This window comes from Hypanus sabinus, chromosome 23 (genome assembly GCF_030144855.1).
Source record: "Hypanus sabinus isolate sHypSab1 chromosome 23, sHypSab1.hap1, whole genome shotgun sequence".
Classification (NCBI taxonomy): domain Eukaryota; kingdom Metazoa; phylum Chordata; class Chondrichthyes; order Myliobatiformes; family Dasyatidae; genus Hypanus; species Hypanus sabinus.
In genome coordinates, this window is record NC_082728.1 from 27,554,856 (window position 1) to 27,570,173 (window position 15,318).

Below are 15,318 nucleotides of genomic sequence, written 5' to 3' on the forward strand. Positions count from 1 at the left end.
GTACTTTTATATCTTCTGTGCAGAATATATATCGAGTAATTCAAGGTGTGTGATTAAATTATGTGCTTTTTTAAAGATTCTGGATGCTGCCGAATTAAGTGTGGAACACGTTCCTGTTGAGAAGCTCAGCATTGTCGATATTTTATGGAGAAAGGTACCTGAAACTGAAGACCAACTGTCTCTGAGTGTCACACTGCAGTGGACTTACCCTCCAAACACAGCAAGTTACTTCAAGATATATTGTCAAGGAATAAGCCAATATCAAGACAAAAAGGTTGCTAAGTCTAAAATGATTTATGTTGGCCGGACATGTGCAAACTCTTACCGTGTGGTGGGCCTGCAAGTTCATAATGCTCCAATGGGTAAGGCCTGTCAGGTAGAGTTTCTAATCCAGCCAGTGAGTCGGGCAGGCTTTTTGGTGAATCAATCAGCTTGGGGAAAGTTAACACTGAACTACAACCATCCACACTGAAAAAGCGGTGTGTAGCATCTGTCTTTTGGTGGTTGAAACACCAAAGCTTGTGTTGCTTTGTATTTGCATCTGGGGCTTTTCAGCAGCCTGTCAGCCTTTATTGACGATTGTGACTAATAAAACAACTGTGTCACTTCCATGCAATTGTTACACACAAACAGAAAGTTTGAAGTTTATCATGTGCATTGGGACAGATGTTTCTTGCTCCTGGCTCTTTTGTGTTTCTGAATACTCTTTCTATTAAAATTAAGAATTCTTTCCTGAGAAAGAATGAGTTGAACAAAGTATCTTCAGAATTTCTTGAATGTTACTGTTAACTTATTAAGTATGAGATTTAGTCTTTTTGTTACATCTCTGTGGGCAACATTTGCAAGCATCAGTTCCTGAAGCAGAGTGTACCTCAGTTTGTTATGGTGTTGATTATAAAAATAATGCTGCACTTCCTTGGGTCTTTCAAATTGCAATCATATAATTGTGCTCTTTACATTGTAGAGAAACACCTCAAGTCACATTTCCAGCAGAAATATTATTTGAGATCACAAGAGAGAGGTTTTTGGGTCTATAAATTCTACAAGTTTCAAAGCTCACTGACTGAGATTTCTGAGTTGCTGGATTCTTTCAGTAAAGGCAGTTCCACCAAGCAGTGACTGAAAAGATTTTCTTGGCAGCAGCTTCCTCTTTGTGGCCACTCCCATTTAATCCATTGAAAACAATCAATTAGCAAGGATTGATGCCATGGAAACACATTTCCTTTAACATGCAGTTGCTTTCCTAAGGACAAAAATTGTGGTATTACTTAAATTCAGTTCCTCAGTAGTCAGATCTTTTTGAATGTAGAATGCGAGAAGTTGCGAGCAGTCAATGACTTTCATTTGTGTTTCTGAAATTTTAGACCCTTGGCTGAAGTCTCTGCAATGTGGAAGCCAGTCCACACTCAATTCTCCATTATCTTTTGGGAGTGAAAAACAGCTTGTGGATGCATTCCTCTGACTTGCCAGCCTTCCATGCTATTTCATAGGACTTGTCCTAAGGGGTCAGATGTTGGCTGACTACATATGACTCGTCTATCCAAAATTCTCTAAGTTTACTGGATGGATAAGTGACCTATGGCAGGGTTCTCTCCCAGACAGCCACTAGATACTCTCAATGGTCTCTGTTGGATTGGGCAGGCTTCACTATTCACAAGCTTGACATTAGGCTCTCAATATACTCTTTCCTGAGCTCTGTAATGAAAAAAAATTGTGAATATGCTCAAAGCCTCCTTTTTGAAACTTTAGTCAAGTCTACTGGCTTTGAATCCATGATCAAAGCAGAAGAGCATTTGGGATGGTACTGAGAGCAGGATCTATGCATCAGAGCCACACAGAATCTTTTGAAGGGGTGCACCACCTCAGAACCTATCCACCTGCCTGCCCTGAGACATGTAATCAATAACCTTGAAAAACTTCTATAGCTGTCTGGTGGAAAGTGTATTGACGATTGGCATTATGGCCTGGTATGGGAACACCAGGGCTGGTGGTGTAGTGGAATCAACACTGGACCTCAAGGCAGATAGTCCTGAGTTCAAACCCAGCCTGTATCTTGCCGTGAAAACCCTATGGACCCTATGGTCCATGAGATCATGAAGAGTTGGACTTGACCTAAGGACTGAACAACAACAAATGGGAACACCAATACTTTTGAGTGGAAAATCCTATGAAAGGCAATATATTTGTCCCAGTATGTCACGGGTAAAGCCCTCTAAACAAAGCTACATGAAACATTGCCATACAAAAGCAGCATCCATCATCAAAGATCCTCACCGCCCTGGCCATGCTCTTTTTACACTTGCTGCCATCAGGTAGAAGGTACAGGTGCCTCAAGACTCACACCATCAAGTCCAAGAACAGTTACTACACCTCAACCATCAGGCTTTTCAACAAAAGTGGATAGCTGCACTCATTCTGCTTCTGGTGTTCCCACAACCAATGATCTCACTTTAAGGACTGTTTATCTTGTTGTTCCATGCTCTCATTATTTGTTTCTATCTGTTTATATTTGTGCAATTTGTCATCTTCTATGCTCTGCTCTTTCACCAATCCTGTTTTTGGTTACTGTCCAATAGACTTGCTGGCTATGCCCACAGGAAAATTAATCTCTCAGGGTTGTATGTGGTGACATGCATGTACTCTGATAATGAATTTACTTTGAACTTTGGAAGGATAACATCCTTGTTCCCGACCGAAAGGCTGCATTAGGAAGACTGTTTCATGTTATTTCCTGACAGCTGGGCTCACACAGATTACCTGCTGACTCCCAGGGTAAAATGATGGAATTGTGGTCGTAGGGGGACAAATGGTAAAATTCAAACGACAGCTCTGTGCAACACAATCAACAAATCCAGCTGAGGAGTGAGTGGCAGAAGAGCCTCATCCAAAAAGTGTGTGAGGAATGAAGTGTTGAACCTTACTCCCTAAGAGAACAGTAGATCCATGGAAGAAGTTAACAGTCTGTTTGAAAAGCTCAAACAAATAAGTAGAGGGTTACCTCAAGCGGAGCGGCCTGTGGAAAGCGGCCAGTGAGTGAGTGGGCCAGTGAAGGAGTGGAGATTTGAGGCTTTGACTCGAGAGATTCTGGCAGTTGAACTGTGCAATCAAGTCAATCAAGATTTGAATAGCTCAGCAGAAAGCCGTTGATTAGACAATCAAGATTTGAATAGGTCAGTTAGCAATCTTGTCCTGCGAGGCCCCTTGGGTAAGAGTGACCATAATATGGTGGAATTCTTCATTAAGATGGAGAGTGACATAGTTAATTCAGAAACAAAGGTTCTGAGCTTAAAAAGGGGTAACTTTGAAGGTATGAGACATGAATTAGCTAAGATAGACTGGCGAATGATACATAAATGGTTGATGGTGGACATGCAATGGCAAGCATTTAAAGATCGCATGGATGAACTACAATAATAGTTCATCCCAATTTGGCAAAAGAATAAACCAGGGAAGGTAGTCTATCCGTGGCTGACAAGGGAAATTAGGGATAGTATCAAGTCCAAAGAAGAAACATATAAATTAGCAAAAAAAAGCAGCACACCTGAGAGCTGGGAGAAATTCAGAGACCAGCAGAGGAGGACAAAGGGCTTAATTAGGAAAGGGAAAAAAGATTGAGAGAAAGCTGGCAGGGAACATAAAAACTGACTGTAAAAGCTTTTATAGATACGTGAAAAGAAAAAAGATTGGTTAAGACAAATGTAGGTTCTTTACAGTCAGAAACAGGTGAATTGATCATAGGGAACAAAGACATGGCAGACCAACTGAATAACTACTTTGGTTCTATCTTCACTAAGGAGGACATAAACAATCTTCCGGAAATAGTAAGGGACCGAGGGTCTAGTGAGATGGAGGAACTGAGGGAAATACATGTTAGTAGGGAAGTGGTGTTAAGTAAATTGAAGGGATTAAAGGCAGATAAATCCCCAGGGCCAGATGGTCTGCATCCCAGAGTGCTTAAGGAAGTAGCCAAGAAATAGTGGATGCATTAGTGATAATTTTTCAAAACTCCTTAGATTCTGGATTAGTTCCTGAGGATTGGAGGGTGGCTAATGTAACCCCACTTTTTGAAAAAGGAGGGAGAGAGAAACCAGGAATTATAGACCGGTTAGCCTGACATCGGTGGTGGGGAAAATGCTAGAGTCAGTTATCAAAGATGTGATAACAGCACATTTGGAAAGAGGTGAAATCTTCGGACAAAGTCAGCATGGATTTGTGAAAGGAAAATCATGTCTGACGAATCTTATTGAATTTTTTGAAGATGTAACTAGTAGAGTGGATAGGGGAGAGCCAGTGGATGTGGTATATTTAGATTTTCAAAAGATTTTTGACAAGGTCCCACACAGGAGATTAGTGTGCAAACTTAAAGCACACAGTATTGGGGGTATGGTATTGATGTGGATAGAGAATTGGTTGGCAGACAGGAAGCAAAGAGTGGGGGTAAACGGGACCTTTTCAGAATGGCAAGCAGTGACTAGTGGGGTACTGCAAGGCTCAGTGCTGGGACCCCAGTTGTTTACAATATATATTAATGATTTAGACGAGGGAATTAAATGCAGCATCTCCAAGTTTGCGGATGACACAAAGCTGGGCGGCAGTGTTAGCTGTGAGGAGGATGCTAAGAGGATGCAGGGTGACTTGGATAGGTTAGGTGAGTGGGCAAATTCATGGCAGATGCAATTTAATGTGGATAAATGTGAGGTTATCCACTTTGGTTGCAAGAACAGAAAAACAGATTATTATCTGAACGGTGGCCGATCAGGAAAAGGGGAGGTGCAACGAGACCTGGGTGTCATTGTACACCAGTCATTGAAGGTGGACATGCAGGTACAGCAGGCGGTGAAAAAGGCAAATGGTATGTTGGCATTCATAGCAAAAGGATTTGAGTACAGGAGCAGGGAGGTTCTACTGCAGTTGTACAAGGCCTTGGTGAGATCGCACCTAGAGTATTGTGTGCAGTTTTGGTCCCCTAATCTGAGGAAAGACATTCTTGCCATAGAAGGAGTACAAAGAAGGTTCACCAGATTGATTCCTGGGATGGCAGGACTTTCATATGAAGAAAGACTGGATCAACTAGGCTTATACTCACTGGAATTTGGAAGATTGATGGGGGGATCTTATTGAAACATATAAAATTCTAAAGGGATTGGACAGGCTGGATGCAGGAAGATTGTTTCCGATGTTGGGGAAATCCAGAACGAGGGGTCACAGTTTAAGGATAAAGGGGAAGCCGTTTAGGACCGAGATGAGGAAAAACTTCTTCACACATAGAGTGGTGAATCTGTGGAACTCTCTGCCACAGGAAACAGTTGAGGCCGGTTCATTGGCTATATTTAAGAGGAAGTTAGATATGGCCCTTGTGGCTAAAGGGATCAGGGGATATGGAGAGAAAGCAGGTACAGGGTTTTGAGTTGGATGATCAGCCATGATCATACTGAATGGCGGTGCAAGCTCAAAGGGCTGAATGGCCTACTCCTGCACCTATTTTCTATGTTTCTATGTAGAGTGAGGGCTGATTCAATTTGTCTGTTGCTATGCTTCCTGTTTAGGGTTTGCATTGAACCAGAAGGAAGTACCAAATAATGTGTGAGGTACAGTTCCCAGAAAGGACTGAAGGAAAACTTCCTGATTTGCAAGAAATCGTTAGTATATGTTATTGCTCCTTTTCGCACCTTGAGCCTTTTTTTGCCATTTCCTTAACTCTCAACCAGCACAGATGGAAAGGGGCCGACTGGATTTGAACCAGGGACCATTCGCCTTGAAGTGTGGTGCTGATGCCACTACACCACCAGCCAGCTATTAGTTTATAAGCAGTAGCGTTAGACCAGCTACCTTTATCCTGGTCAACATGTTTCTATGCCTGTGTGAAGTAGCAGGTTACTTGGGGAAGAAACAAAGCCAATTTCGCAGAGGTCACATTCCGATAACTTTTTGGCCATTTTCTTGATGGTTTGTCTCAGCACTTCTCCAGCTCCAGGATAAAGTGGAACATGGAGAAAGACATCTTCATGGGGTCCGAAATAGAAATGGTGGTCAGAGACTGGACAGAAATCCCAGCCAGACTTAAATCCCACTGAATTTGTAGATTAACTGAAGCTAATACCGTTTAGCAACTTGCCAGTTGATGCACACTTAACCCTTTCTTACTGATGTCCACTTCAGTTAGGGCAGCTGCTAATTGAATTCTCTGGGATGTTGCCTGGTTATTTTTGTCACTGAATAATTATCCCAATGCTATATATTTATTTTCTCTGTTTTTCTCCTTTTCAGTTAAATGCACAGACTCTTCCCAGCTGAAGTTTCAAGATCTATATTTTCATGTTTCAAGTTTCATGTGCTATATTTAGGAGTTAATTTTTGCTTCATTAGAGCAGATATTGCAGACAGCAATACATCAGGGTTGCATGTTCATCCATCTTCCATACATGCAGAGCAGGTCAGAACTTAGACGCAAGTCCCAACAGATCTGCTTCTGTCTCTTTCATCTTCCATCCCTGGAATCAGTCTTGCTGTGGTCTCAACATATTCCAAAGACGTGTGCTTTGGATCTCTTGAGTTTTGCTCCAACTGAAGATGATGGTTAAAACTTTTTTCCTTTCAAACTTTCAAGCTATCAAGTTGCACTCCCATAGGCTGGCATTTGTTAACCTGGTGTAAGCAGCTGGCAGAGATAGCGCCTCTTGTTCAGCTGGTCTGTGCAATGGATTAATTTTATTTTGTGATAGTTAAAGGTTGCGGCACGTTAATACACCCAACTCTGGCTAAAATGGGGGCAAAGTGAATTAGGCTTAAATCTCTTTAGACTGTGCAAACAAGGAGGCCATGCATATAGGAAGAGAAAGTGAAAGGGGAAGTGTGATTGTCAGATGAAAACATTGTTCCTGCTATTTATAAATGTGATTACTATCTCCAACTTCCAGAAAAAACACCACATAATTCCACTGGATTCAATACTCCTTCCTTCTGACTTGACCAGAACAATTACAGACAACAACAGTGTTATAAGCCAGCAGTCTAGTTCAGTGTTTCCATAGTCTGGTTAATAACGAGCAGCTAATTTTACCTTGGCATCACTACATTGTGTAATCTTAACATTTCTGCATCTTAAAGTAGTATTTCTGTGGGCAATTTTATTCTGTAACATGTCTGTTTTATAAAGCAGCAGGTGTGGCAATCTATTAAAAAGATCACTTTAAAAATACAATATTTATTCCTCTGTTCCGCACTTCCTTTCCCGAGGCTGGCAGATGCAGTGCTAGTCCATCCATCTGTGAAACAGCTCCCTCTCCTGGATTGCTCCCTAATTGCAGCATTGATTTACCCTTGTTTGGCAGAACTACTCGTCTGCAGTTGTGGTGAGGTCAGGAAGGCAAGGGCACTCGACAGAGGAAAGCTGTTTTAATTTTGGAGGGTTTTGAATTTCATTCTGCAACGAGCTTGTATTAACTGTGTTTTGACACATTCAGTTGTCTAAAATCAGTTTCCATACAAAATTTTTTTTGTAAAAGCTTTTTTCTTTTCTCTTCAAATACCAGAATCCTGACAAATGATTAAACAACAATCAGATTAGTCATAAAATAATGCACTGTACATTCATTTTGCCCACCAAATACACAGTTTGTTGAATGAAATGTGTTTTTATTTGAAATAAATGATGACTGGTAATTGGATTAGATTGGGCATCTTTGCAGAATTGAATTGACTTTATTTCTTAACATCCTTCACATACACGAGGAGTAAAAATCTTAATGTTAAGTCTCTGTCTAAATGTGCAATCGTAGTAATTTATAATAAATAGAACAGTCAATGTACTATAGAACACACTCACATCAGCGTGAGTTAATCAGTCTGATGCCCTGGTGGAAGAAGCTGTCCCGGAGCCTGTTGGTCCTGGCTTTTATGCTGTAGTAATGTTTCCTGGATGGTAGCAGTTGGAATAGATTGTGAGTTGGGGTGACTTGGGTCCTTAATAATCCTATGGGCCTTTTTTTTTACACACCTGTCCTTTAAATGTCCTGAATCATGGGAAGTTCACAACTACAGATGCACTGGACTGTCCGCACCACTTTCTGCAGAGTCCTGAGATTAAGGGAGGTACAGTTCCTATCCAGGCAGTGATGCAGCCAGTTGGGATGCTTTCAATTGTGCCCTTGTAGAAAGTTCTTGGGATTTGGGGGCTCATACCAAACTTTTTCACCACACAGCTGGTGTGTACAGACCATGTGAGGTCCTTGGTGATGTGGATGCCGAGGAATTTAAAGCTGTTTACCCTTTCAACCCCAGATCTATTGATATCTTCTCCGTTCCTCCTGTAATCCACTAATGGCATCTTTGTTTTGCGACATTGAGGGAGAGGTTATTTTCTTGACACCACTGTGTCAGAGAGATGACTTATTCCCTGCAGACCACCTCATTATAGTTTGAGATTAGGCCAATCAATGTAGTGTTGTTGGCAAATTTAATTATATTAGAGCTATGGGTGGCGACACAACATGGGTATACAGGAAGTAAAGGAGGGGATGGAGTACACAGCCCTGAGGGGCTCTGTATTGAGAGTCAGAGGGATGGAGGTAAGGGAGCCCACTCTTACCACCTGTCAGCGATCTGACATGAAGTCCAGGATCCAGCTACTTAGGCATGGTCAAGGCCGAGGTCTCTGAGCTTCTTGTCAGGCCTGGATAGAACTATGGTGTTGAATGCTGAACTGTAGTCCAAGAACAGCATTCTCACATTAGCATCCTCCTCCTCTAGATGTGTAAGGACGGTATGTAGAGCAGAGGCTGTTGCTTCGTCTGTCGTTTGTGTCGGTAGGCGAATTGCAGCAATAATGAAGTCGTATAACTGCTGATTGCCTGAGATTTACAGCTGCACATATACAAACATGAAGTTATGTAACTTCTGTTGCAGAAACAAGTATATCTACATGTGGTATGATGCCGAAAAGACTGGTGTTTTCATCTGTTCAATTCAAAGAATTAAACAATGACTTCAGACAGAAACAGGCTCTTTAGCTTCAGTGCTTCACTGGATTTTGTGATATTACATATTGCTTCCTTTCTCTGTTCATTTAACCTGCATTTCCATCTGTTAACTGCCTTATGTTAACCTGACTTATGTTACCCATGCCCTCCAAACTCCCTGGGGTCATCTGTAACAGGGGTTCCCAACCTTTTTTATGCTATGGACCAATGCCATTAAGCAAGGCATTCATAGATCCCTGATTAAGAATCTCTGATCTATGGTAACTATAGAATGTAGAACAGGAACCGGTCTGTCCACTGGCCATGTATGTCCCGACCATGATGTCAGCCAGGGGTTCAGAACTTTTCTTACACCATGGACCGATATCATTAGGCAAGGGGTTGGGAACCCCTGGTAAACTAATCAATTTTGCCAGCACATCGTCTATATCCCTCAATTCCAACCTGTTCAGGTCTTTCAAATATTATTTTCATATCTGTTTCAACTACTTTCATTGACTGCATATTCCTGGCATTTACCAGCTAGCACATTCTACCTCTTCTCGCCTAAGTCCCTGCCACAAAGGGAGTCCCAGTCAATGTAACATAGGACAGGATTGAACAAGCCTATGATGTCCAATTTGACCAGGATGCCAAATTCAACTAATCCCTTCTGCATGCTCATGGTCTATGTCCCCGTAATAGTCATATGTGCACATGGCTGTCCAAAATCCTCTCAAGTGCTAATCTCTTATTGTTTCCAGCATTTTCCCTGTAACCCATTCCAGGCGCCCACCATGCTCTGTGTAAAATAAAATAAACCTACCCCACACATCTCCTATGAATTTACCCCTTTTTCACCTTAAATGCATGCTCTTTAGTATTAGATGTTTCAAACTAAATTTCAAGTTAAAACTTATTTAAACTCTTGGGGGGAGGGGGTAAAGATGCCAGCTATCCTATCTATGCCTCTCAGAATCTTATAAATTTTTATCAAATCTTCTCTCAGCATCCCAAGTTTTTCCAACTTCTCCTTATAGCACATTCCCTCTAATTAGGTAACTTCTTCTTCTGCACTTACTTCAAAGTCTCCATATCCTTTCTGTAAAAGGGCAACCAGGATAATAGTTTGATGAATCAAATGTTGAATTCGCAATGAATCTTGTGGTCTGTGGAAGTAGGGGATGATTGGGGCACTTAAAATCTCCTTGTTTTTAGATCTTTCCATGATCTGCTTGCTAGTCTTTTCCTCGAGTTCCAGATGGCTGTTGGTAAGTCTGTAGAATAATTTCAAAGTGTTGCATCTTTCCAGTTCCTGAGTTCTACCATCTGGCCTTGTCCAGGATGTCCTCATTTTGTGCAGATGTAACATTTTCCCGAATCAGTGGTGCAACCCCCACTCCTCTTTGATACTTCTCTCATTCATATTTGAGATATCTGTACCCAGGAATATTCAGCTGAGAGTTCAGTGCTTCCTTCAACCAAGTTTCTGTATTGGTTCCATGTATGAATCCCAGCCCCAAACCCACCTGCTTTCCCCCGATTCTCCTCGCACTGCAATAAATACATTTCAGACCATCACTAGTCTTCAATGTCCTGCCCTTGCCTGTAGTTCCTGAGACACCACTCAATTTGACTTCTGCCTTCTCAATCACTTCACCTCCTGATCTCCTAGTAGGCTAATTCCCATCTCCCTGTCACACCAGTATTAACCCTCCCCAGCCGCACTAGCAAGCTTCCCTGCAAGTTTATCAGTGCCCCTCCAGTTTGGGTGCAAATTGTTCTTCTTGTATACCCTTGGGAAGAGATTCCAATATCCAGGTATATGAAGCCCTCCATCTTGCACTATTTTAACTGTGGCAAAAACAAATTGCTGGAGCAGCTTCAGATGAAAGGCCTTTACCTGAAATGGTTGACCTTCCTCCATAGATGTTGCCTGAGCTGCGGAGTTCCTCCAGCAGTTTTTTTTGTTCCAGAGTCCAGTACCTGTAGTCTCTTGTGCTTCCAATTGCTATCTTCCTATCTCTGGTCTCCCTAGCATGTGGCACAGGGAGATCATAACTCTAGAGGTCCACTTTTTCACTTTTTACACACACAATTGTGTAACATGTCTTTTGCACATTGGTTGTTTGGCAGTCTTAGTTATTTAAAGTTTTTCATAAATTCTATTGTGTTCCTTTATTTTCCTGTAAATGCCCGCAAGAAAATGCGGGTCAGGGATATCTTGGATCGGGTCCATGGCATTCTTAAGGGTCAGGGTGAACAGTCAGACGGTGTGGTACATAGGTAGGAAAAAGTAGGAGGTCCTGAAGAGAGAAAATAAGGAGTTAGGTAGAAGGTTGAAAAGCAGGACCTCCAGGGTAGTAATCTCTGGATTACTGCCTGTGCCACACACAAGTGAGGGTAAGAATAGGACGATTTGGCAGATGAATGTGTGGCTGAAGAATTGGTGCAGGGGCTAGGGTTTCAAATTTGTGGATCAGTGGGATCTCCACTGAGAAAAGGTATGACCTGTACAAAAAGGATGGGTTACACCTGAACCCGAGGGAGACCAATATCCTTGTGGGCAGATTTGCTTGAGCTGTTGGGGAGGGTTGAAAGTAGATTGGAAGATGGAGGGGAAACAGAGCAATGAGGTTAAGGATGGGGTAGTTGGTATCTAAGTGGATGTCATGTGACTGAGGAGGGACAGGCAAGATGGAAGGACAGGATGGGACAAAATTGCAGTCAGTGGAATGAGTTAAAGTGTAACCGGGAGCTAAAATCAAAAAGGGTGATGAATACAGGACAGAAAGCATTATATTTGAATATACGCAGTGTCCGGAATAAGGTAGATGATCTAGTAGCACTGTTAGAGATTGGCAAGTATGATGCCATGGGCATCTCTGAGTTACGGCTGAAGAAAGATCATGGTTGGGAGTTTAACATCCAAGGAAACACATTGTATTGAAAGGACAGGCAGGTAGCAGATGGGGTGGGTTGGCTCTGTTGAGACAGGATCAGAGAATGTAGAATCCATTTGGGTGGGTTTTATAAGATATTTTACAAGCTACACGGCGTATTGTGAGCAGTTTTGGGCCCCTTATCTAAGAAAGGATGTGCTGGCATTGGAGAGAATCATGAGAATGGTCTCAGAAATGAAAGGGTTAACATATCAGGAGCTTTTGATGGCTCTGAGCCTGTCCTTATTGGAGTTTAGAAGAATGAGGGGGGGTATCTTATTGAAATCTTTTGAATATTGAAAGGTTTGGATAGAGTGGATGTGGAGATGATGCTTCCTATAGTGGGGGAGTCTAGGACCAGAACTAGAACAGAGATGAAGAAAATTTTCTTTAGCCGAAGACCGATGAATCTGTGGTTAGTAGATGCTTGATTAATCAAGGCATCAAAGTTATGGGGAGAAGGCAGAAGAATGAGGCTGTGAGGGATAATAAATCAGCCATGATGGAATAGCGGACAGCCTTGATGGATTGAATGGCCTAATTCTGCTCCTCGGTCTTATGACCCTATGGTTATGGTCAATATAGAATCTCAAGGTGTATATGGTTGCGTATACATACTTTGATAAGGAATTTAATTTGAAGTTTGAAGTTATTTAACTCACTGAACTCTCTGTGCAGGACACCATCTCTTCTGCCTATGTTGTTATTATCAGTATAGACCATGCCTTCTGGCTGCTCACACTCCCCTTTTATAATGCCCTGTACATTCAGAAAACATCCTTGCTGCTGGTAGTAGGAAAGCAACAAATTATCTTGGGGTCTTGTTAATAAGAAAGTAAACCAAGTAATGATGGATAGAAATCATGCAAGACTTGCAAAGGTGCTTTGCGCCATAAGCTTGCTGGTATGGTATTGCTGCACAATCCAATATCATAGGCAGAGCCTGTGATATTGTTGTAGACTAGGTACAATACTTGCACCCTTCTTCTATAAACAGGGTTGGAATTTATAGAAAAAGAGTACAATAAATTGATTTGTAGAATAAGTTTTGGATTTTCTAATTCCTTATTTACTAGAACATAGGAAAGAAAACAATTAATTTTCAATTGCTTTGAAATTTTTCCACTTTAACCTATGTAACATGCAAAAAGGAAGAGGATATTAAAGATTAACTTTATTTGTCAGATGTATATGAAACATACAGTGAAGTGTATCAATTGCATCAGATCACATCGGCGAGGGTTGTGTTGGGCAGCCCAGAAGAGTCACATCTCATCTGGCATTAACGTGGCATGCCGCAACTCACTTACCCTAACCATACTGTGTCTGTGGAATATGGGAGGAAACCAGAGCAGCAGGAGGAAACCCACACAGTCATGGGAAAGTGTACAGACTTACCGGCAGTGGCAGGGATTGAACCCAGACTGGAGATTGCTGGAGCTGTGAAGCGAAGCGCTAGCCACTATGTCTTAATAGACAATAAACAGTAGGTGCAGGAGTAGGCCATTTGGCCCTTTTAGCCAGCACCACCATTCACTGTGATCATGGCTGATCATACACAATCAGTACCCTGTTCCTGCCCTCTCCCCATATCCCTTGACCCCGCTATCTATAAGAGCTCTATCTAACTCTCTCTTGAATGCATCCAGAGACCTGGCCTCCACTGCCTTCTGGGGCAGAGCATTCCACATATCCACCACTCTCTAGATGAAAAAGTTTTTCCGCATCTCTGTTTTAAATGGCCTACCCCTTATTCTTAAAATGTGGCCTCTAGTTCTGGACTCACCCATCAGCGGGAACATGCTTCCTGCCTCCAGCATGTTCAATCCCTTAATAATCTTTTATGTTTCATATATGTTTAATGATAAATGATCTCCCATGCAAGTTGAACGAGTTAGATCTTTACTCTTTGGAGCGTAGAAGGTTGAAGGGGGACTTGATAGAGGTATTTAAAATTATGAGGGGGATAGATAGAGTTGATGTGGATAGGCTTTTTCCATTGAGAGTAGTGGAGATTCAAACAAGAGGTCATGAGTTGAGAGTTAGGGGGCAAAAGTTTAAGGGTAACATGAGGGGGAATTTCTTTACTCAGAGAGTGGTAGCTGTGTGGGACATGCTTCCAGTAGAAGTGGTAGAGGCAGGTTTGGTATTGTCATTTAAATTAAAATTTGTTAGGTATATGGACAGGAGAGGAATGGAGTGTTATGGGCTGAGTGCGGGCCAGTGGGACTAGGTGAGAGTAAGCGGTTGGCACGTGCTAGAAGGGCTGAGATGGCCTGTTCCCATGCTGTAATTGTTATATGGTTATACACCTCTGATGCCAGCAGCATTTTCCCCAGGATCTATGTTCTGCAGCACCCTGCTTAAAGCAGCATTCACTCTAGTCCATAGGGACTTGTTTTTAAAAAAATAGTTGACAAGGGATAACACAAGAGTTAGTAGTTACTAAAGAAAGTTCCAACTATACTTGGTGCTAGGCCAAGCATTTGAGTGAAAATCTTTGCAAGAGTCTCTTAAGATCTGAAGTCTAAAGAGCAGTGTGCCCTTTAGTACACCATAATTCCACGTGTAGTATAAAACTCCTGCAGACTTGTAGTATCACATATGTAACTGCTGTAAATACATAGATAATGATAAAATGTATATTATACTTGTATGGATTAAGAGTATAGCTTGCACTATTCTCATTTTTTAAAAGGTTACTCATGTTATCCAGCTTTGATAAATTTTAGATTGGATCGAGGATGAGAATTTGTTTTTAATTTCCCTTTCGGGATTTTGAGCTATCTCTGAGTTCAATCAGTGGTGGGTTTCACGTTCTTGGCAGCTCTGCATTTGGCCTTGTGTTTGCTACTGGTGAAGATTGGCTGGAATCTTGTGGCTCTGGCAAGACGTGGGTGACTGCAGAAGGGTTTGGGCTGTCCACTCCCGCAGACCTGCACCTAATTGATGCCGAAGGTCGGTGATACTGAAGTTCCAGGGTAGGCCCCAGCCAACAGCAGCACCTCCTGCCACACGGAACATAGAACAGTACAGCACAGTACAGGCTCTTTGGCCCACACTTGTGCTGGAATTTTATTTCTTTATTTAGAGATACAGTGTGGAATAGGCCCAATGAGATACACCGCCCAGCAACCTGCCTGCTTAACCCTAGCCTAATCACAAGACAATTTACAATGACCAATTAACCCCCTTACCAGAATGCCTTTGGTCTGTGGGAGGAAGCTGGAACACCCGGTGGAAACCCACACGCTCAAGGGTAGAGCATACAAGCTTTCTTACAGGGGACATAGGAATTGAACTCCAACCTTTGACTCCCCACACTCTAATTCCGTCGCGCTAGCAGATATGCTACCCTGGGTTTTAACATGCTCTAAAATTAGTCAGACCTCCTTGCTCACATGCCCCTCCAGTTTTCT

General features: G+C 42.1%; 1 protein-coding gene across 2 annotated transcripts in view; it reads left to right on the forward strand.

The window, feature by feature from the left end:
* Positions 1-7,667, forward strand: part of engase (endo-beta-N-acetylglucosaminidase) — a 72,607-nt gene extending 64,940 nt beyond the window's left edge. For both annotated transcript variants that reach the window (XM_059948609.1, XM_059948610.1), the window contains exon 14: positions 77-7,667. In XM_059948609.1, coding sequence (XP_059804592.1) covers positions 77-472 — 396 coding nt within the window. In that variant the 3' untranslated portion in view covers positions 473-7,667. The remainder of the gene's footprint in view (positions 1-76) is intronic.
* The last annotated feature ends 7,651 nt before the right edge of the window (positions 7,668-15,318 follow it).